A 22,566-nucleotide genomic window follows, 5' to 3' on the forward strand; every position below is an offset into this window, starting at 1 on the left:
TCTTTTTCACCACTTCTTCATTCCTCGTCAAGTAGATATTGGTGTTTTCAAATTTCAATCTCATCCTAAGGCCATTTTGCTCAACCGAATTCCCCCTCAAGGGGAATGACGTCACAAATTTTTCCGTATGCATCTCCCTTCTCCTCCTCCTTTTCCTATCGAATGGATATACGATTTACCTCTAGTTCCTAGTACCAATAATCTCTTCAATGACCCCTCTGTTGCTTTTGCTTTATCTAAACTAGAGGGGGCAAAATTTAGCTTGCCGCATTTGATTGTGGAGGGTTTGATATTCCCTTTTGGGATAAGTAACATTAACACTCCCTTGGATGGCTCTTTCGGTATGTATAAACATTTCATACCATATTTACTGATTGGTATATCTCCTTTATAATGGTGCTTAATTCTTGCATTTCAGCTGATGCTCTTCTTCCGGCTTTCATGTATAAGAACACTACTATGACTAAGTCTTTTGTGAATAATCTCGGAGAAGAATGGCTGCGAACTCGCCGAGCTAATCCTAATCCCTCTACCCTGGGTCTACTATCTGAAGAAGAGCAAAAGGCAGAAGCTGTTGCAACTATGGAAGAGGAAGAAGAACAACCTTTCATTACCCTAGTCAAAAAACCAAGGCTTACTGAGGATGTTCCTCTCAGCGACCTTTTTGGTACTTTTGTGCAAACTCCTCTCGTTCCTGCGCCTATTTCTTTTGAGAGAGGTAAGGCACTAATGCCCCCTACCTATATTATCTCCAATCCTACTCTTAGGATGATGAGACCTGCTCTACTCATCCCCTCTTCTTCTGCTATTATTTCAGCTCCTTCTGCTTCTGCTTCTGAGATGACCATTATCCCTTCTATATCTTCTCAACCTCTTGCATTGTTCTTGCCTCCTTTGGCTTCTGGGCCGCGAGCAAAACGAACACCTTGCCGGAGATCTTCTCCCAGTGCAAGGCCCTCAGCGATTCATGTTTCGACGATTGAGTCAGAGCCCCTGGCATTACCACCTTCCATCCCAACTAGTTCTTCTTCTGCTACTATTATTTCTACCACTTTTTTTCCTTCTATTACATCTTCTTCCTCCCTACCTTCTTCTTCTTCAGTTCCTTCACCTTTATTCAGACAAGCTCTAGGTCTACCTTCCCAAATGGGGCAGACTCCTAATCCCTCTAGTTATGGTTTTCTCCAGTTACAAGGCTTATTGGCCGAATCTTGGCTACACAGCCAAGAGCAATCAAGGGGCATCAATATTTCAGATCGGGTTGACAATCACAGTCACCAAGCTATTGCTGTATGTATTCTTAATTATAGGTTACTGCCTACTTGTCATTTTTTCTAATCCTCATTATTGTTCTGTTTAGTTTCTTGCTTCAAGTATTCATGTAGACCAGCTACTTATAGCTTGGGAACGGGAGAACAGTAAGCTAAAAGCTCAAATAGAAACATTGAAAGCTACTCTACCTCCTTCTCACGATGACCTGACTCAATTGCAAGAGAAAGTGGTCTCGCAAGATCAACAACTAAGGGTATTGAGGTAGGAATTACAGGAATCACAACAATTATTGGAAGACAAAGAGCTCGAAAGGAGAACTTTGGAGCTACAGGTGGACCGACTACATTCTGGTCTTCGACTGGAAATTGCTTTAAAGGAAAAAACTCTCTCAGATGCTTCTCATAAAAGCTTTGTTTTAGAGAAAATAGAGAGGCTTCATAATGTCTGTCTTTCTGAACAAACTCAAGACCTAGCCTCTCATGATTTTGCTATCCTACAGGAACAAAAGCAAAGAAAGGCTCAAGATGCCGAGCTATCACTGCTCCAAAAGGAACTGGAACAACCCAAATTGGAGAAAGATACTTTAAAAGATCAAAACACTAAACTACAGCTGATTTTCAGAGTTATAAAGAGCAGGAGAAGAGCCGATGGGAAGAGTTGCGCCTAGCTTATCTAAAGTCTCCGACATTTGTTAAAGAATATGTTCATCGAATGGTAGGAGCTTTAAATCATTCTGTGTCAGGAATTCTTCAACAACTAAGAGAGGGTGGTTATCTACCTAGGGAACCTCCTTCTTCATTCATAAGCCGTCGCAGACTCAACAAAGAACTACCCGAAGATTTAACGAGTCATTTTAAGTAAGCATGGCTATGTATTCAAAAAGATTGGCAATGAAAGAACTTGCAATGAAAAGACTTGTAACGAAAGGAATTGTAACTGAAAACTTTGTAATTAAGTGATTGCAATATAGGGGAAAGTTTTATACTTACCTGTTTCCTTTTCCAGTTTGTGTTAGCTTGAGATTGCTTCCTCTGAAATGCTTCCGGAAACTGAGCATAAGGGCTACTTTATTCAAGAATTCCTGGCTTAATCCTTGGAATTAATTTTTGTTCTAATAAACTCCTTTGCCAATAATATCTTCCTTGATCATATAATTTTAAACAGTAAAATTTCCCACAATCTCCCTGAATTTTACCCAGGTAGGTATGTGTCGAGTATCATTCATACTTCAGAAGAACGGGTAATTCCGAGCGATTTTATGTGAGGAACTTCATGGGATTTTTGAGCTCTTAGCTGAGTATAATACTCCTAGTGGTTTTAAATAAAGAGCTGCATATGATCGGGCCTCCAGATAGGAAATGTAATGTGTATATATGTATGTCTGGAATTCCCCTCAAACCCTGGTTTTTGATTCAGTGTGGAATACCAAACTTTGAATTTACCTCGACAATATAATCTTGATCGATTATGCTTTTATGACAGTTTAAAGTTTCCGAGTCCTCTCCATGAAGACCCGTCCGGATTATTTCATGAGATTTCCCGATCGACTATGTTCTGTGATAGTTTAAAGTCTCCGGTTCCTCCCATGAAGACCCGTCCGAGTTACTTAATGAGATTTCCCGATCGACTATGTTCTGTGATAATTTAAAGTCTCCAATTCCTCCCATGAAGACTCGTCCGAGTTACTTCATGAGATTTCCCGATCGACTATGTTCCGTGATAGTTTAAAGTCTCCGGTTCCTCCCATGAAGACCCGTCCGAGTTACTTCATAAGATTTCCCGATCGACTATGTTCTGTGATAGTTTAAAGTCTCCGGTTGATCCCATGAAGACCCATCCAAGTTACTTCATGAGATTTTCCGATCGACTATGTTCTGTGATAGTTTAAAGTCTCCGGTTTCTCCCATGAAGACTCGTCCGAGTTACTTCATGAGATTTCCCGATCAACTATGTTCTTTAATAGTTTAAAGTCTCCGGTTCCTCCCATGAAGACCTGTCCGGGTTACTTCATGAGATTTCCCGATCGACTATATTCTGTGATAGTTTAAAGTCTCTGGTTCCTCCCATGAAAACCCGTCTGAGTTACTTCATGAGATTTCCCGATCAAGTATGTTCTGTGATAGTTTAAAGTCTCCGGTTCCTCCCATGAAGACCTGTCCGAGTTATTTCATGAGATTTCCCGATCGACTATTTTCTGTGATAGTTTAAAGTCTCTAGTTCCTCCCATAAAGACCCGCCCAAGTTATTTCATGAGATTTCTCGATCGACTATGTTCTGTAATAGTTTAAAGTCTCCGGTTCCTCCCATGAAGATCCGTCCAAGTTACTTCATGAGATTTCCTGATTAACTATGTTCTGCGATAGTTTAAAGTCTCTGGTTCCTCCCATGTAGACCCGTCCGAGTTATTTCATGAGATTTCCCGATCGACTATGTTCTGTGATAGTTTACAGTCTCCGGTTCCTCCCATGAAGACCCGTCCGAGTTATTTCATGAGATTTCCCGATCGACTATGTTCTGTGATAGTTTAAAGTCTCCGGTTCCTCCCATGAAGACCCGTCCGAGTTACTTAATGAGATTTCCCGATCGACTATGTTCTGTGATAGTTTAAAGTCTCTGGTTCCTCCCATGAAGATCCGTACGAGTTATTTCATGAGATTTCCCGATCGACTATTTTCTGTGATAGTTTAAAGTCTCCGGTTCCTCCCATGAAGACCCGTCTAAGTTATTTCATGAGATTTCCCGATCGACTATCTTCTGTGATAGTTTAAAGTCTCTGGTTCCTCCCATGAAGACCCGCTCGAGTTATTTCTTGAGATTTCCCGATCGACTATGTTCTAATGCAAAATTATAATTCTTGCACTAACCTTGTAATGGTTTTAAGGCTTCTGAGTTTTTCTTAAGGAAGTTGGGTAGGTCCTTAGGGTCCCCAACTGTTGATCGTTCGAATAGATTATAAAAGTTCGGCTAATGATTGTCAAACTGTTTGAACCGCATTTATTTCTCGGGCGATGTTTATCTTGCATTGTATCTATTGAAAGAAATAGAGTACATACTATAAGCATGCTTGTCTTCAGTTCGCCGGGAATCTTGCTTCAACTAATTCAGATTTGTTCTTCCAGATATACTCTTGAATAATGTAACCTCGTTAGGTTCGGTAAGGCTGTAAATGATTTGTACTCCAGGGATGCCCAAGAATTCTTCCTTTCGTATCCTGAAGATAATATGAACCCGATGTGAGTCTCTCTATTAATTTGTAAGGTCCTCCCCATTGTGGTGCTAACTTGCAGACATCTCCAACGGGTTTTACACGCTTCCATACCAGATCTCCTACTTGGAAAAATCTCGGGATAACTCTTCTATTATAATTTTGCCTCATTCGTTGTCGATATGAGGTGAGTCGAGTTGCAACCTTGTCTCTAATTTCTTCTATCAAGTCTAGCTCCATGAGTCGTCGACCAGCATTGTCTTCATCATATAGTCATTTTCTATCAGATTCTACTCCCACTTCGATGGAAATTATTGCTTCTCCTCCATAAACTAATTGGAAAGGAGTAATTCCTGTTGCTTCTCGAGGTGTAGTACGATAGGCCCAAAGAACACTGGGTAATTCATCTACCCAGCTACCTCCAACATGATCCAGTTTGGTTTTAAAGCCCCTTATGATTTCTTATTTGGTTACTTCTGCTTGACCATTACTTTGTGGATACGCCACAGAGGTGAATGCTTGAATAATGCCATAACTGTTGCACCAGTCTAGGATTCTATCTCCTTGGAATTGCCTTCCATTATCAGAAACTAACTTATGAGGGATACCAAATCTGCATATGATATTTTTCCATAGGAATTTAATAACTGCATCTTCAATAATCCGAGAAAGTGGTTCCGCTTCTATCCATTTAGAAAATAGTCTACTGCTACTAATAGAAACCTTCTTTGTGCAACTGCCATAGGAAATGGGCCCACTATATCCATGCCCCACTAATCAAAGGGACAGGAGACTATAGAGGTCCTCAATAACTGCGTAGGATGATGCGGAATATTTTGATGTTTCTGACAAGAAATACAGGTTCTTACCAATTTGTTAGCATCTTCGTGTAGAGTAGGCCAGAAATATCCTGCTAATAAAATTTTGTGAGCTAAGGATCTTCCTCCTGCGTGACTACCACACGAGCCTTGGTGAACCTCCTATAAAATGAATTGTATATCTTCTGTGCTAACACACTTTAGCAAAGGTCTGGAGAACGCTCTCTTATATAACTACTCCCCTATCATAGTATACTGAGCAGCTCTCTTCTTAAATATCCTTGCTTGTTCTGCATCACTAGGAAGAATGCCCTGTTGTAAGTAAAATATGATTTGTGCCCTCCAGTCGCCCTGTATTTCTACGTCAGCTTGTCTTTCAATACAAGATACCAACAGAGTATGCTCCACTGGTTGATCAAAATTCCATGGTGTTATAGCAGAAGCCAGCTTAGCCAGTTCATGATCTGCTACTTGATTTTCAAAACGAGGAATTTTTTTATATTCACTTCTTGAAACTGAGACTTCAACTTATCAAATGTCTCGGCATATAGCTTGAGCCTGTCTTTATTAATTTCAAAGTTACTTGATAATTATTGGGCTACTAATTAAGAATCAGAATAAATGAGGACCCGAGCTGCTCCTATATGCCGAGCGGCTTGCAACCCAGCTATCAATGCTTCATATTCTGCTTCATTGTTAGTGGCTCTATAATTCAACCTGATAGAGAGTTGGAGTCTGTCTTCCCTTGGAGATATAAGAAGAACACCAATTCCGCTACCTTGTCTGGTTGAGGAGCCATCCATATAAACTTTCCAAATATTTTCTTCCTCGGGGCCTTGAACTTCTATAATGAAATCTGCTAGAGCTTGTGCCTTGATGGCCGAGCGAGGTTAATACTGTATGTCATATTCACCAAGTTCAGTCGCCCATTTGATTAGCCGGCCTGATGCCTCTGAGTTAAGTAGCACCCGTCCGAGAGTACTGTTGGTCAATACAATAATTTCATGTGCTAAGAAATATGGGTGCAACCTCCGAGCAGTCAATACTAATGCGTAAGCCAACTTCTCTAGTGTAGTATATCTACACTCAGCTCCTTTTAATAAATGGCTGGAAAAATATACAGGTTGTTGTTCTTTCCCTTCTTGCCTAACTAATACGGAGCCTACAGCGTTCTCGTTAGCTGACAAATACACCTAGAGGGTCTCTCCTACTATAGGCTTAGCTAATACAGGAAGGGTAGACAAGTAATCTTTTAATGCTTGGAAGGCCTTATCACATTCCTCGTTCCACTAAAATTTGTTTGCCTTCCGAAGTATTTTAAAGAAGTGGAAGCTACGATCGACCGACCTGGAAATGAACCTAGACAAGGCTGTAATCTGGCCAGTAAGTCTTTGAGCTTCCCTCATGTTGCGCGGCGGCTCGATGTTCTGAAGTACCTTGACTTTGCTCGGGTTGGCCTCTATTCCTCGCTCGGACACCATATATCCCAGGAACTTTCCCCCTCTTGCTCCGAATAAACATTTGCTTGGGTTCAGCTTGAGCTCATATTGCCTCAATGTCTTGTAGGTCTCCTCTACATCCCTGCACAAATCAACAGCTTGAAGAGACTTAATTAAGATATCATCGACATATACTTTCATATTTCTTCCAATTTGCTTCTGGAAGACCTTATTCATAAGCCTCTGATAAGTTGCTCCTGCATTTTTTAGTCCGAAGGGCATAACATTATAACAATAAGTACCTTCAGATGTTATAAAACTGACCTTTTCTTGATCCTCCTTAGCTAGGGGGACCTGATGATAGCCCTGATAAGCGTCTAGCATAGAGATGTATTCACATCCAGCGGTGGAGTCTACCAGTTGATCGATCTGGGGTAAAGAATAATAATCTTTTGGACAAGCTTTGTTGAGATCCCGGAAATCAATTCATACCCGCCATTTGTTTCCTGGCTTAGAGACTAACACCACATTAGCTAGCTAGCTGGGAAATTGTACCTCCCTGATGTAACCAACCTCCATGAGTTTAGTTATTTCTTCCTTGATGATTTGGTTCTGCTCTGCGCTAAAATTTCTTTTCCTTTGCATGACCGACTGGGCATCTGGGAAGACATGCAAAGAATGCTCCATGACTGTAGGAGAAACGCCCGAGACCTCTTTGGGCATCCAGGCAAACACATCATTATTCTTCTTCAGGCATTGCACCAGTTCGGCTTTCAGAGTGGGATCAAGATCAGCCGCAACATAAGTAGTAGCTTCAGGTCGCCCGGTCTGAATCTGGACTTCTTCCTTTTCTTCATAAACCAGCACAGGCGTCTTTTCCTGAATGGCATTGACTTTCATTTTTTGAATTTTTCGGGCAGCATTAGCTTCAGTCCGAACAATCTCTACATAACATTTTCGGGTTGTCTTCTGATCACCTCGCACCTCCCCGACCTGGTCATCAACAGGAAATTTAATTTTTTGACAAAAAGTAGAAACGACCGCCCTAAACTCGTTTAGGGCCGGTCAACCCAGTATCACATTATAAGAGGACGGGGCGTCTACCACCATGAAATAAGATCTTCTTGTTCTCATTAGGGGCTCCTCCCCTAGAGATATGGCCAACTTTATTTGACCGAGCGGTTGTACTTCATTACCCGTGAATCCATATAGAGGAGTTACCATCCGTTGAAGTTCGCTCAGGTCGATCTGTAATTGATCAAAAGTCTTCTTAAAGATAATATTGACAGAACTACCAGTGTCAATAAAGGTATAAGAAATAGTATAATTGGCTATCACGGCCTTGATTATTAATGCATCGTCATGGGTTATTTCTACCCCCTCAAGATCTCTAGGTCCAAAACTTATTTTGGGACCGGCTGCTCGTTCCACACTGCACCCAACAGCATGAATCTCAAGTCTTCGTGCATGTGCTTTTCTGGCCCTATTAGAATCCCCATCAGTGGGCCCGCCTGCGATCATATTGATATTGCCCCGGGCGACATTACTCCTATTTTCTTCTTGTCGGGCTGTCATGGTTTCAGAAGGAGCCTTCTCCGACACCCGGCTTGTACCTGCCGGGGTAGGCAATGCATCCTGTCGAGGCTCGACCGGGCGATATTCCAATTTGAGCGGACTTTGCTGCCTAGGATACTGCTATCGATAATAGTTTTGCCTTTGGTATCGCTCCATGTTGGCTCTTTTATTTCTCAAAACAAAACAGTCTTCAGTATGATGACTGCTAGTTTTATGATAGGTGCACCTTCTTCTGGGTGCCTCTGGCTGTATCTCCACATGCTGTACTGCTTGCGGGCGATATTCTGGATGACGATGAGGTGGATGAACTGCCCGTGGTCCTCTAGGTGGAGGAACAGGAGTAGGAGCTTTCTCCTTAACCAGAGTAGGAGAAGAAGTAATGCCCTCTTTTCTGTGGGCATCTTGAGCTTCTTCCACATTAATAAATTCAATGGAATGTTCAATTAAAGAATCAAAATTGGCAGGAGGATTTCTCACCAGATCTTTGAAGAAATCATTATCATTTAAACCTTGAGAGAAAACGCTTACTAAGATTTCAGTAGTAGCATTGGGTACATTGATAGCTACCTGATTGAATCTTTTGATGTAGGCTCGGATGGACTCTTTGGATGCTTGCTTAATTGAGAATAAACTCCAAGGAGTCTTATGATACCTTTTGTTACTAGAAAAGTGATGTAGAAAAACTTTCTTGAAGTGCTTAAATTTTCGGATAGATTTTTCTGGCAATCTCTTGAACCAGCGTTGTGCGGCTCCTCCGAGTATAGTAAGAAACATCCGACATTTCACCCCATCAGAGAATTGTTGTAATAATGCTACATTCTCAAATTTCAATAGATGATCCTCTAGATCTGTAGTTCCAGTGTACTCGCCGATCTAAAGATTTTGATACCGCTTAGGAAACGGATCATCCAGCACACTTTGAGAGAATGGAGAGATGACTTTTTCTGGTGAGCTATCACTAGTTATCATCTTAATCTTACGCTTTTCTTTATCTGGTGCTTCACCAGAAGATTCTTGAAACACGGGCCTTCGACCCCCCTGCTCCATGGGAGTGCGAAGAAAGACTCGCGGATGCCTTGTCGGAGAAACCGTAATTGGAGGAAAATATGCATGTTCTTCCTCTTCTGGCTCTTTTCCTTTCCAGTGCTCAGTAGTTGAAATTGTTGGATTATGAACCATTTGAAGAGTGGCTCTAGTATGAGCTTGTTGTTGTTGTTGTTGTTGTTGCAAAGTCTTCTGCACATGAGTGTTGATGAGGAAATCCAGATCCTCACGGCTAATGGTGAGTAGATTTGATTTTCCAGCCTCTTCCATCTTGTAGTCTCAGATTCAGGTGAAGTTCTCATAGACGGCGCCAAATTTGATCCTGTCTGAGAAGTTTGACAAAACGGGGAGCTGGTAGAAAAAACCTACTGCTAGTGAAGAATAATACCTATGGAACGCTAATCCGAGAAACCCAAAGCGGATACAAGAAGATGAAACCCCGGAATGTCCTTCCGATGCAAAGTACCAATGGCGATAAAGAGACCCTGACCGAAGAAAACCCATATCTAGAGCTTCCAAGGCTTCCTGCGCACAAGAGACCAACCAACACTATCGTCAGTGACCTAAGACCGGGTGGGAATCCCTGGCTAGGCCCTCCAACGCTCAAGTCAGTGATCTCTCTCGGTGTGGAAAAAGGAAGAAGAAGAAGATGATGAACAGTAGTTGGAAATTTAGGATTATGAGTGTGCCCAATGATGTGAACTTATCTGGCCAACGGAGAGGATTCCCCTTTTTATACCACTTCATATAACCTCCGTAGTCATGAAGTGGATCACGGTTTGTTAGAGTTTGTTATGAGATGACGTAAGCTGCGTACTTGTGGTAAATGACTTTTAAGGAATTCTTTTTGTACCGCAGATGTACCTACTTTGTTGTCTAGTACCTGCAGAAAGGTCTAAAAACACATTTCCTGCCAAATATGTAAAACCTGTTATATAATCAAATACTGTAAATATCTTTGTTAACCTATTTTATTTGAAATATTTACTTCTGTTCTATTTCACAAGTTATTCCAAAGTGTATCTATCGTTCCTACTTGCCCCTCCTGTTTTTGCTATAGCATAGATAGCTTGATATAACCTTGTTCCTTGCCTCAGTCGAAACTGAACTTAAACTAGGTCTAGTCAATTATTATTACCTCTCATGAGGTTCCTTGGGCAATACCTGTCCATACCCCTCTAGGTTTATTATCCCAGCTAGCACTAGGCTATACTTCATCAAGTATGTAATCTTGATCAATATTGGTATATCTTTTCAAGGTATTATTCAGCTTAGATTGGTCTACCTCTTTCAAGGTATATCTCGGTCGATATTGACCTACTCACTGGGAAGTGTATCTCGGTCGATATTGGCTTACTCACTGGGAAGTGTATCTCGGTCGATATTGGCCTTCCTCCCTGAAGGTATGTCTCGCTCGATATTGACCTGCCTCCCTCGAGGTATATCCCGGCCGATATTAGTCTACCTCCGTGAAGGCATATCCAGGTCGATATTAGCCTACCTCCTTGGAGGTATATCTTGGTCGATATAGGTGTAACGACCACCCTTCTTACTACTACTATTCTCTAAGGATGACCGTTACTTAACTACTAACTCTACTTAACCGGTGTGATTAAAAACCACATGGAAACCCTACCGAAAAATTTCGACAGAATCTCCCCTGTACCGGTGACCTTATTCAACAATACATGCAATATATATACTCAGCCACATGCGGCTGGAATACATATCAATCACCCAAAGAAATAACATCACCACGCAGTTTAATGAAATCAAATCATGCAAGTAATGAATAAAATAAAAACATACAATTAACTAACAGCGGAAGACTAAATGACTCATCTAATATATTTTTAATAAATGACAATCTTAATAAATTCTTAAACTAAGTCCCAAGGCTTCCATAGTCCTGGCATCACACACCATCCGCGCCACCTTGTCGCCTTCCTTTCTATATCTTTTCCTTTCCTATATCTGCAGTAAGAGGAAGTGTAGTCTATAAGCAAAATTTGCTTAGTAAGCGCTATCTAACTCACAAAATCTCGATATGCATGAGGATATACTGAAATCTAAAACTGAATGCTCAAAAGGAAATCTACTCATGCTCATCTACTAGCAAAAGAAACATACTAAAAGACTAAACATGTAAAGCAAAGCTATACCATCATGCTAGCATAAAGAAAGCTAAACTTACTGAATTCTAAGCATCTTCTGAATCTTATTTCACTTGCTTTTAGACTTATTATTTAATACTTATGTGAAACTTCTTTTACTTGTTCAGAAACTTATACTTATAATACTTCAAAATAATAATCAACTTCTTCTTAGGCCCAGGCATAGTACCATCTTATGCGCGTTCCCTAATAGGTTGGGGTAGCGAGCCACCAATCCTAAAAGAGCAGACCTCGGTCTACAAGGGCCAAGACCTCGGAATTGGACACCTGGATTTGTTTAACGACAAGCTCTTGGATGTCGGGTACTAGCCTCTTCTTAAAAGTAAAATATTTATAATCTTAATTACTTCTTCTTTTAATGCCTTGGCATTTTAATAGGCACCTTGTGTGCCAAAATCCCTAAAGTCTTGACTTTTGGGATCTACTTAAGGCCTCGGCCTTTTCTTTCTTTTCTTAATCTTTCTTATACTTTTCTTAAACTCTTAAAAAGAACATAGGTATGCTACAGCAGAATTAAATCAAAGGAAAGAAAATCTGACTTCTATAAGCATGCTATATCAGAGGCAAATCAAAAGAAAGCATATCTAACTTCTTCAAACATGCTACAACAGGTTTAATACAAAGGAAAACAATTCTGAAAATCCTGAAATAAACAACATATATATAACTGCTCAGGTTGATCTAATAGCACAGGAAAACTAGAAAGTATACTCATGCATATCTCGTGGCAAAGGAAACTGATCATGCTCAACACATAGCAAACAAAACTAGGAATTAAATCAATACTGCTCATGCTATAATTAATAACAAATAAAAACTAAAGAAACTGCTCATGTATATCTAGTAGTAAAGAGAACTACACATGCTTAACTAACAACAAATAGGAAGGTCTAAACAACATGCTAGAATAAATCAAAAATCTGCAAAGCAAGCTCTGAAGCCAGTATAGGATTAATGGGCTGTTCGTGCCACTACATAGTACAAAAGGGTCTAAACAGATGCTAAATATATATATATATAGGGTTGTTCATGCCCACTAACTAGCACCAAAAACTATGACTGAAACTTAGCTAACTTGTTGAAGGAAAACTAAATTAACTAACCTGCTGCATGTGTAACAAAAGGAATAAAACTTGCAGAATTGAAACAAAAGGAATCAAGCTTGCTTAATTGCAACCTAAGAAAATCAACTTGCTTGCTATCAGAAGCCTAACTATTTGCCAAACCCAATGGAACCCCTTCTCATCTTCCCACAAGAACATCACGGCAGGGAACCAAAGGAGGTGAATGCTGTGCTAAACAGATTTTTACAGCATAAATCCGAAATCTGTAGAAACCAAAACGTGGAAGCAAAACATGGAAGAGATCATCAGCAAGCAAAACCCTTCTCTTCCATGTTTATCTATTTCATTCGTTAAACTAGAACAGATCTAAACCATTCAAATCCCTTCTCTTCTTTCTTTAGGGATTCACGGCAGCAAGCAAAACCGAGAAGCTTCACGGCAAAATCGAACAAACAAGGAAACACCAAAACGAATCGAAATCCGGAACTATCCTACCGCAGGTGAGTAGCGACTTACCTTGCTGTTCTTGAGCTTACTACCGAAAGAAAAAGGCGGCTCTAGGGTTCCCGAGATACTTGAGTTCCCGGTTCCTCCTCGCGCCCACAAGCTCTCCTCGACGAGAAGATCACAATGGTGTAGAAGACTCTCGGCTTTGATCCTATGCTGGCTGCCGGAGACCAAAAACCCAGCTCCTTCGCTGTCGCCCGAGCATAAACGCCGCACGCAGACGGAATAGGGAGGAGGGAAAAGAATTAGGTTTTGGTTACCGAAAATTAAGGCCTTAAGTTCCCCTCTCTTATAACCTCATATTCTGTTAACTTGTTAATAAATTTTCTTACCTTTTTTAAACAAAACATACGGTTGGATCACTTGGTCAGCTGGATTTTAACCAATTCTAAGGTCACGGCTTCGATTCCTTAGCCGCGCACTTTCTGTTTTGATTTATTTCCAATGTTCCTAACTATACCTTATATACATTTTATTCCATATATAATTAACAAAACCTTTGCAGACCAGCTGGTTGGTTGGGTTCGGTTAAGACACGGGATAAGTCCGGGGTCTTGCGTTCAAAACCCGGCTGCAATATTTTCTTTTTCTTTTCTTTTTTTTAAACTTCTTCCGTTTGGTAAAAATACCAAACGAACTCCAAAAATTACATAAAAATACTCTATAAATTCCTAAAAATCTCTAGAATTTTTCTAAAGTATTTCTAAATATTTTTAAGAACTTTTAGAACTCCTAATGAGGAAAATTGGGTCGTTACAATAGGTTTGCCTCCTTAGAGGCATATCCCGCTCGAGATTGGCCTGCCTTCCTGGAGGTATACCCGGCTGCAATATTTTCTTTTTCTTTTCTTTTTTTTAAACTTCTTCCGTTTGGTAAAAATACCAAACGAACTCCAAAAATTACATAAAAATACTCTATAAATTCCTAAAAATCTCTAGAATTTTTCTAAAGTATTTCTAAATATTTTTAAGAACTTTTAGAACTCCTAATGAGGAAAATTGGGTCGTTACAATAGGTTTGCCTCCTTAGAGGCATATCCCGCTCGAGATTGGCCTGCCTTCCTGGAGGTATATCCCGGCCGATATTAGCCTACCTCCTTGGAGGTACATCTTGATCGATATGGGTCTACCTCCCTGGAGGTTTATACCGGCCGATATTGGTCTGCCTTCCAAGAGATATGTTTCGATCGATATTGTCCTTCTTCCTTTGAGGTATATCCCAGCTGATACTAGCCTACCTCCTTAGAGGTATATCTTGATTGATATTGGTCTGCCTCCCTGGAGCTAAATATATAAAATTTATTAAGTTTTAGTATTTATATAACATATTTGTATAAATTTTTATACAGATTATTAATCTAATTAATATAGAAGTAAAACATTAGAAATTTATTATACATAATATATAACTAAACAAAAATAAGAAAATATAATATATATGTACAACGTGTATTACCTAGAATATATAGTATATATTATAATTAAGAAATTGTAATATCAAAATATACGAACTATATATATTACCATATATATGTGATATATACATGGATATATATAAATATGAAATTAGTATATGGAAATAAATATATATATACAAAATTAATGCAATTACTTAGTATTATAAACATGAATTATATGTTACCATGTATAGTTAATATAAACATGGATATATATAAATATAAAATTAGTATATGGATATAGGCTTCTATTTATACTTAGTAATAAGTTTTATAAAAATAATATAAATGATTTAACATTTATAAAACCTTTAACTTACGGATTTTTATATATGTGGATATATATGGAATTACGGATTAACTTAGCATTTAGGGATAAAATTTAGTATCTATAAATTTATAGAGATTATTCATCTAATTAACATAGAAATAAAATATATATAATATATTATATGAAATGTATAATATAAATTATAAAGCATAAATAAAAGTAAATAAGGAAAAAAATATATAAGAAACACAACGAGTAACATACTATTTCTATAAATAATATATTATATATAATATAAAATATATAATTAAATAAGAATAAGAAAAAAAAGATTTAATATATTATGTATGTAACGTGTAACATATATGAAAATAAAGTATATAAAAAAAGAGATAAATAAATTATATGACTTGAAGGATAAAATTTAGACAAAGTCTTAGTCTCCATCTCTTTAAAAACCTACCTCCAAAAGCCCCATCCTCTTAATGTGCCGCTAGCCCTAAGGAGCTCCTCTCCTTCCCATTGTTCTCCACCAGTTCTAGAGCCCCAAAGGAAGACGAGCAGTGGGAGTTGGTAGAAGCCATGTTCCTAACCTTGTTATTGTGGTAGTTAGCCTCTATAGTCTTGTGTAGTTTGGGGTGTTCCCTTTTTATGATATCATATTTCGATTTCAATGAATGGTGCATGTTTCTACTAAGTTAATGCTCTTAATTAGTTTCTATAATTATTTGAAGTTTCGGATTAGGTAGCTTGAAAGGTTAGGTTTGTTTCCTTATTATGATACCATGTTTTGGTTTCATATGAATTGTGCATGTTTCCAATTATGTTAATGCTGTTAATTAGTTTATATAATCTTGTGATGGTTGGAAATTTTATAGCTTGTAAGGTTAGCTTGCTTCCAGGTTATGATATCATGTTTAAGTTAAATGAATTGTGCATGCTTTTAATTATGTTAATGCTCTTAATTAGTGTGTATAATTTTGTGAAGTTATTAATTTTACAGCTTGTAAGGTTGGCTTGTTTTCTTATCATGATATCATGTTTTGGTTCTATATAAATTGTGCATGTTCTAAACCAATTTATGCAATATTAAGTTCATATAATGATGTTTAGGAATAGTAAACCCAACCATGTTTAAGAGATAATTTAGTATGTTATGTTAATTTTGGTTCTATGCTTTTGGATGCTACAAAATTCAATGCATGTTTTATTGGTAATGATTATGCTTTTCTCTTCTTGTTCATGCGATGATTCGATGAAGTTTTAATGACTCTTCGGTAGGGTCCATGTCGTTTAATTAACCAAAATTATGATTTATTTCTTTAATTAACCATAAGATTTATTCTATTTATTTGATTCTAATTGTTAGTTAAATTTAATATCTTAACGAATAGATGAATAGGTCTACTATGTAATTTATATATGGTATGATAATCTAATCTTGATTAGAGATTTAATGAATTGAATTATTTATAATTTATTATTCATAGATTGATTAAATGGTTGGTGATATAATGGATATTCATTAATTGGTTGAGGTTGATTAGTATGTGATTAACTGCATTAACTATTAATCTGATTGAATACATATTTAATGGGCCGATCAAGTAATATTAACCAAGTTATTAGTGTAGTTTGATTATTGAAGAAATAGTCGATTAATTAAGTCATTTGATTAATACGTTTAATTAATGTAATCAGAAAATTAATTAGAGGGGTTGCATAATTAAGATTATTATTAAAAAGTCGGTTAAGTAATTTAATCAACTTAATTGATTAATTTAGTTTGATAGATTGATTAATTGATAAGGATGATTGAGAGATTACTTAAGGAATTAATTAAGGTAAGTTAATTAATCTATGATTTAGTTAATGGAATTGGTTAAGCAATTTTATAACGGTTTAATTGATAATCTAAACTTTAATTCTAGTTTTAGTAAAATAGTATTAATGCATTAATTAACAAGTGGTTAATGAGATTCAATGAAGATACCGTGAGGGAAAAGGCCCTAGAGGGAGACTGTTTACGGGAGAAGGCCCCAGAGGGAGCCCGTTTATGGGAGAAGGCCCCAGAGGGAGCCTGTTGACAGGAGAAGGCCCCAGAGGGAGCCCAATATCGTGTAAATTAATTAATAAAAATTTAATGAGGATACCGTGAGGGAGAAGGCCCCAAAGGGAGCTTGTTTATGGGAGAAGGCCCCAAAGGGAGCCCGTTTACGGGAGAAGGTCCCAGAGGGAGCCCGTCTATAGGAGAAGGCCCCAGAGGGAGCCCAATATCGTCAAGTCTATTGTGACAACATGATGAGGTTTGATGGGAATACTATGAGGGAAAAGGCCCCGGAGGGAGCCCATTTATGGGAAAAGGCCCCAAGGGGAGCCCGTTTACGGGAAAAGGCCCCAGAGGGAGCCCGTTTATAGGACAAGGCCCTAGAGGGAGCCCAATATCAGTTTCTATAATATGTTATGAATAAGTTAGGTTCAAGATAAGCTAAATTCAGATCCATGTTATGCTATGAATACGTTAAGTCCATAATATGTTATAACAATGTTAAGTTCATGATATGCTATGTTCATGCCCACGATTAAGTCTATTCATGCTTATGTTCATGCTCATGATTATGGTTGTTAATATGCACGCTCATGTTTATTCTCTCTTGCTTATATCGGTGCCTATGCTTACGTTCATAGTATGCTAGTAGAGAGACCCCAAGTTACCTTGTATGTGATTCCCCCTTAGTACACTAGATTATATTCGCTAATTAATGCATAACACTGTTTCGAATATGTTGAGTCTCTCGACTCACAGATTATACTTTTTTCAGATAATGAGACAAATGAGACAGGCGGCATTGACCAGTGAGCCAGCTCGGAACAAGGGCAGTATAACCCGAAGACCATCCAGATTAAATTCTGTATTTTGTTATGTTTATCTTTGAACTGTCTATGTAATTTGAACTAAGAAACCTTTATAGAAGTAAGAATAGGTGACGTCCACAATTTATATTTTATTATGTGTAAAAAAAAACTAGGGGTGTTTCATAAAGACACCCCCTCAGTTAGTCAAGATCTTATTAGATTTAATTTCCATGAGTTTTGTTCTATCTTAGATAACCTTCATCATGATTTGGAACTACACAAAAGTTGCTAACAAGTGACATGTGCATGATGGATGAACAATAGTGTTTACAAGATTGATTTAGGAGCCAAAAAGATTTGTGAAAAAAAAATATCTGAGTTTATGGAAGCTCATAGGTATCAAATGAAGTTAAATGAAGATTTCAAGGGGTTCATGAAATTTCTTCAAAATAATTTCAATGAATTATTTTCATATCATAAATTTGTGAGGGATAAGGTAAGATGGTTCATTGATTTATTTCCTGATCTTCCAGAATTTCCTAATCTTCCACCTCCACCACCATATTAATTTCATTGGGATGATGAAAATTTTAAGTCTGGGGGGTGTTTACACATTCTGAGTCCTTTGCATTTCTTATCTTTGCATTTTCAGCATTTTCGCTTGTTTTATTTGTTTTCATTTTCAGTTCTATGCTGCATTTTTGCTTATTTTCATGTTAGTATTTTTCCTATTTTTATTCAGTTTGTTTTAATTGTCGCTGCGACTATCTTCTTAATTACTTTGTGGCATGACCAGAACATCAATCCTCACATTACTCTGACTTGTCTAATAGCAAAATGGTTAGCACGTTCATTTCTTGATTCATATTGTTATGGAGATAGTACTAGTATATTGTGTACCTCTTTTCTCTATCTTTAGTAGTATGAAGTGAACTAAGTATTGTAAGGAGATAATTTTGAGATGTGGCCTAACCTTAAGGATCTTACCTTCACTTCACTTAAGCTTGAATAGTAGATATTTTTGGAATAGTCATTATGTATGCATTTACAAATTTACATTTGTGTTAGTGCTACACCTTTAACGGATAAAAAAAACATCAAATGAATAAGGGATAAAAAAATAGTTATCGTGAGTGGAAACTAATAATTTACACCTTTGAGACTGAGTTAGGTTCTTGGGGAAATAAATGTTATATTTCTCTTGATGCTGAATAGTCCTTTGAGACCTTATGTAGTCCAAGAAATATGAACCAAGTGTATGATAAGGAAGTGTATATCACCGGGAACATAAGGAACTGAATTGGATTATGACTTGACTAGGATAGAGATTGAAACTTGAAAAGTTTGAGTCCCTCATTACACTGTGCAAAGGACTTATGCATAGGCCATACTTAGATTGCTTCACATCAAGCTCATAAATGAAACTATTTGACTAGTGATCACGATGCATTATAGGAGCACATGAATTGAGATTGCAGCATTTTGCTTGAAGACAAGTAAAGGTTTAAGTCTGAGAGTGTGATGTGCGTAGATTATATACACTTTTATGTATTTTTTGGCGCACATTCACATACTTAATTTGTACTTGATCTATGTATTTTTATACCTCCTATCATATTTTTAGCATAATTATTCTTTTTTGTCAGAGATTTACTCTTTGTGTGTTTTTCTGTCGATAGGGTGCAATTTTAGAGCAAAAAAGGCACTCGTAGTCGATTTAAAGAACAAACGAAGACAAAGGAGCTTGGTCTTGTGGAATCCACATGGTTGTGCCACTTACTAGTGGTGGAGAGGACTCAGGTTATGTGATCTCACATGGCTGTGCCATGAAATAGAGAAGGAGACAAACCCAACCGTGTGGATTCACATGGTCATATGAGGTCTCTAGAGAGCAAGAAGAGCATGGCCATGTGAATCCACACAGCAGTGTGAGATTTCTAGAGGACAAGAAGATTGTGGCCATGTGGATTCACACGGCCATGCTACATGACCAGAGGCCAAGTATAGGCAAGCCGTGTGGATACCACATGACCTAGACCTATTTCAAGGGGTTCCTTCCCCTTTTCAAGGAGAGGAAGGTTCTTCCTTTGGGAGATCTATCTTGGTTATGATCTACGCCTTCTCCGCCCTCCATTCAATGATTTGAAGCTATTTTCATTTTTTCATCAACTCTAAGAGCAAGTATTGGATCTAAAGACCACTCAATACATCGGATAAGCTTCTTCCCCCTTCTTTTTTTAGTTTGGATTTAGATGCTTTTAATTCTTATGTCTTTGGATTCTTTCCTCTGTGTTATGGAGTAGATCTAATGTTCTAGGATTAAAGGAGTGATCATGATGAGAATTAACATAAGAACTCATGGATATGCTAATTTTCTATCTATATAACATTGTTATATCTTGTATCTATTTGATCTTATGTGTATAAATTATGTTTGAGCTTAATTCACATGTTTGATTGAATATTTGTGTAGAATTGTTCATCCCATAGAGGGAGTGCCCTAGATCATATGATCGAGGTGTAGGACCGTAAATACGCTAGAGGGGGTTGAATAGTATTTTTTTTAAAATCAAGAGCGAATTACGGAGCAGAAGAAGAAAGAAAATCACACGCTAACACAAGTTATATTATTTGGTTCAAAGCCTTCAATGACTCCTACTCTAAGACCTACACAAGTCGAGTACTTTTGTTGGACAATCACTATCAGTTTGTAAAAATATTATAAAAGTTGAGTACAAGAACTAAAAATAACAAAGTTATTGATAAATAGAAAGGAAAAATGAAGTCTTTCGGTCCTCAAACTTCAGAGCAGCCTTTAGGTGTCGTCGAAGCCTTTTCGGAGTAGCACTTGCATATGAAAGATGTAATAGTTGATGTTCTGAAGCTGCTACTTGAGGCCCATATATAGGCCCATTCCGTGTGACTTGTGTAACACCCACGAAATTATAAGATAAGTATATGAGTATTATTTTTCTTTAGAGCATAGAAATAAAAAGAATAAGAGAAAAGGGAAAATAGAAACCAAAAATAGAATAAGAAGAGGTGAGGTCAAGGATTGAACCTTGAACCTCCCACAAATAATGGAGATAAATTGATGTATGATAACCACTAGAATAATGAATAATTTATGGATAGAAATGAATGAAAATTTAGTTAAAGATGAGAAGAAAATAAAATAAAACTAAACAAGAGAGCAAGAGAAAACCAAGTTGCTTACCTCCTCTTCCTCTTGGTAAAGAGAAGAAGCAAGCAAAAGATAAATTGCCCACTTCCCTCCCTCTCTCTATTTTCGTGGGAATTAAAGGAATGAAGGAAAAGAGGAGTTGAGGGAATGAATGAAGACATGTTTCATTTACCTAGGAATAAATAGGATTGGGAGAAGAAAAACAAGGGATTTAATTCTTTTTTCTTCCTCCTTCCTTCTCCTTCTTCATTCTCCACTGAAACCAAGAGCCCTTCCCTCTCCTTATTCCGAAAGCTAAGCTAAGTTCCTCTCCAAGAAAAACTAAGTTTAGAGAAGAAGCCTTCAAGATCCATCCCTTCCAAGCAAGAGAAGCAAAAGGAGGTACAAGAAGAAGAAGCTCTCTTCTTCCTTGGCACTTAGGATACCTTTTTCTTCAAGAAAAACCACAAGCGAAAGGATGTAAGTTTCCCTCACCTGTGGTTCAATAGCTTGTGTATTTTCTATGAGATTTGGTTGTCTAAAAACCTAGGATACCTTCATGAGATTTTCGGCCAAGACAAGACCAAAAAGAAGGACCTAGGAAATGTAAAAACCTAAATCTTGACATGCTCAATATGCTTCTTGTAACATGTATCTTAAAGTAGGGATTTATCTAAGGTTTATATGCTAGAATGTTTGATTAGAACTTGGAGTCATACCCTTAGACTCTCGGCCAAACATGAATAAAGGAGATAGGTAAGTTGAGACTCAAACCAAGCATGCTCCTTTTTGTTTTATGATAAGTACTTCATGATGAGAAAGTTGTTAACATGATATACTCATGCCTATATGATGAATGAATTTTATTCCATGCTCCTAAGTATTCGGCCATGATAGGAATAGGGGCCTAGAAAATGGTTAAACCTAAACTAATCATGCCATAATCATCCTTAAGACAAGTTATGAAATTAATATGACATGCTCATGTTGTAGTGAGGTTAGAACTTGTTTTCATGCCCATAAACTTTCGGCCCCAACAAGTTGAAAGGCCTAGGAAACTTAGAACCTAACCTAATTATGCTCATTTTGTTCCTTGGAATAATTGCTATGAAAATTGTTTAGGGTTCTCATGCTTTTGAACCCTAGATTCAAGCCTTACAAGTTTCGGCCACAATCATGTTTAAGGGCCTAGGAAACTTAGAACCTAACCTAATTATGCTCATGTTGTTCCTTGAAATAATTGCTATGAAAATTGTTTAGGGTTCTCATGCTTTTATGACACTTGAACCCTAGATTCAAGTCTTACAAGTTTCGGCCACAATCATGTTTAAGGGCCTAGGAAACTTAAAACCTAACCTAATTATGCTCATGTTGTTCCTTGAAATAATTGCTATGAAAATTGTTTAGGGTTTCTCATGCTTTTATGACACTTGAACCCTAGATTCAAGCCTTACAATTTTCGGCCACAATCATGTTTAAGGGCCTAGGAAACTTAGAATCTAACTTAATTATGCTCATGTTGTTCCTTGAAATAATTGTTATGAAATTTGTTTAGGGTTCTCATGCTTTTATGACACTTGAACCCTAGATTCAAGCCTTACAAGTTTCCGCCACAATCATGTTTAAGGGCCTAGGAAACTTAGAATCTAACCTAATTATGCTCATGTTGTTCCTTATGGTATATGATATGATATTGGTTTAGGGTTCACATGCTTGTATGTG

The 22,566-nt window shown here is 37.8% G+C and overlaps 1 protein-coding gene across 1 annotated transcript in view; it reads left to right on the plus strand.

The window, feature by feature from the left end:
• Positions 1-459: 459 nt before the first annotated feature.
• LOC121990913 overlaps positions 460-22,566 on the plus strand; it is a gene marked incomplete at its 3' end in the record, with an annotated part of 58,359 nt that continues 36,252 nt past the window's right edge. The window contains exons 1-2 of the mRNA XM_042544962.1: positions 460-718; positions 1,386-1,525. Of these exons, the coding sequence (XP_042400896.1) occupies positions 460-718; positions 1,386-1,525 (399 nt within the window). The remainder of the gene's footprint in view (positions 719-1,385; positions 1,526-22,566) is intronic.

The sequence above is a fragment of the Zingiber officinale genome, chromosome 6B (assembly GCF_018446385.1).
Source record: "Zingiber officinale cultivar Zhangliang chromosome 6B, Zo_v1.1, whole genome shotgun sequence".
NCBI lineage: Eukaryota > Viridiplantae > Streptophyta > Magnoliopsida > Zingiberales > Zingiberaceae > Zingiber > Zingiber officinale.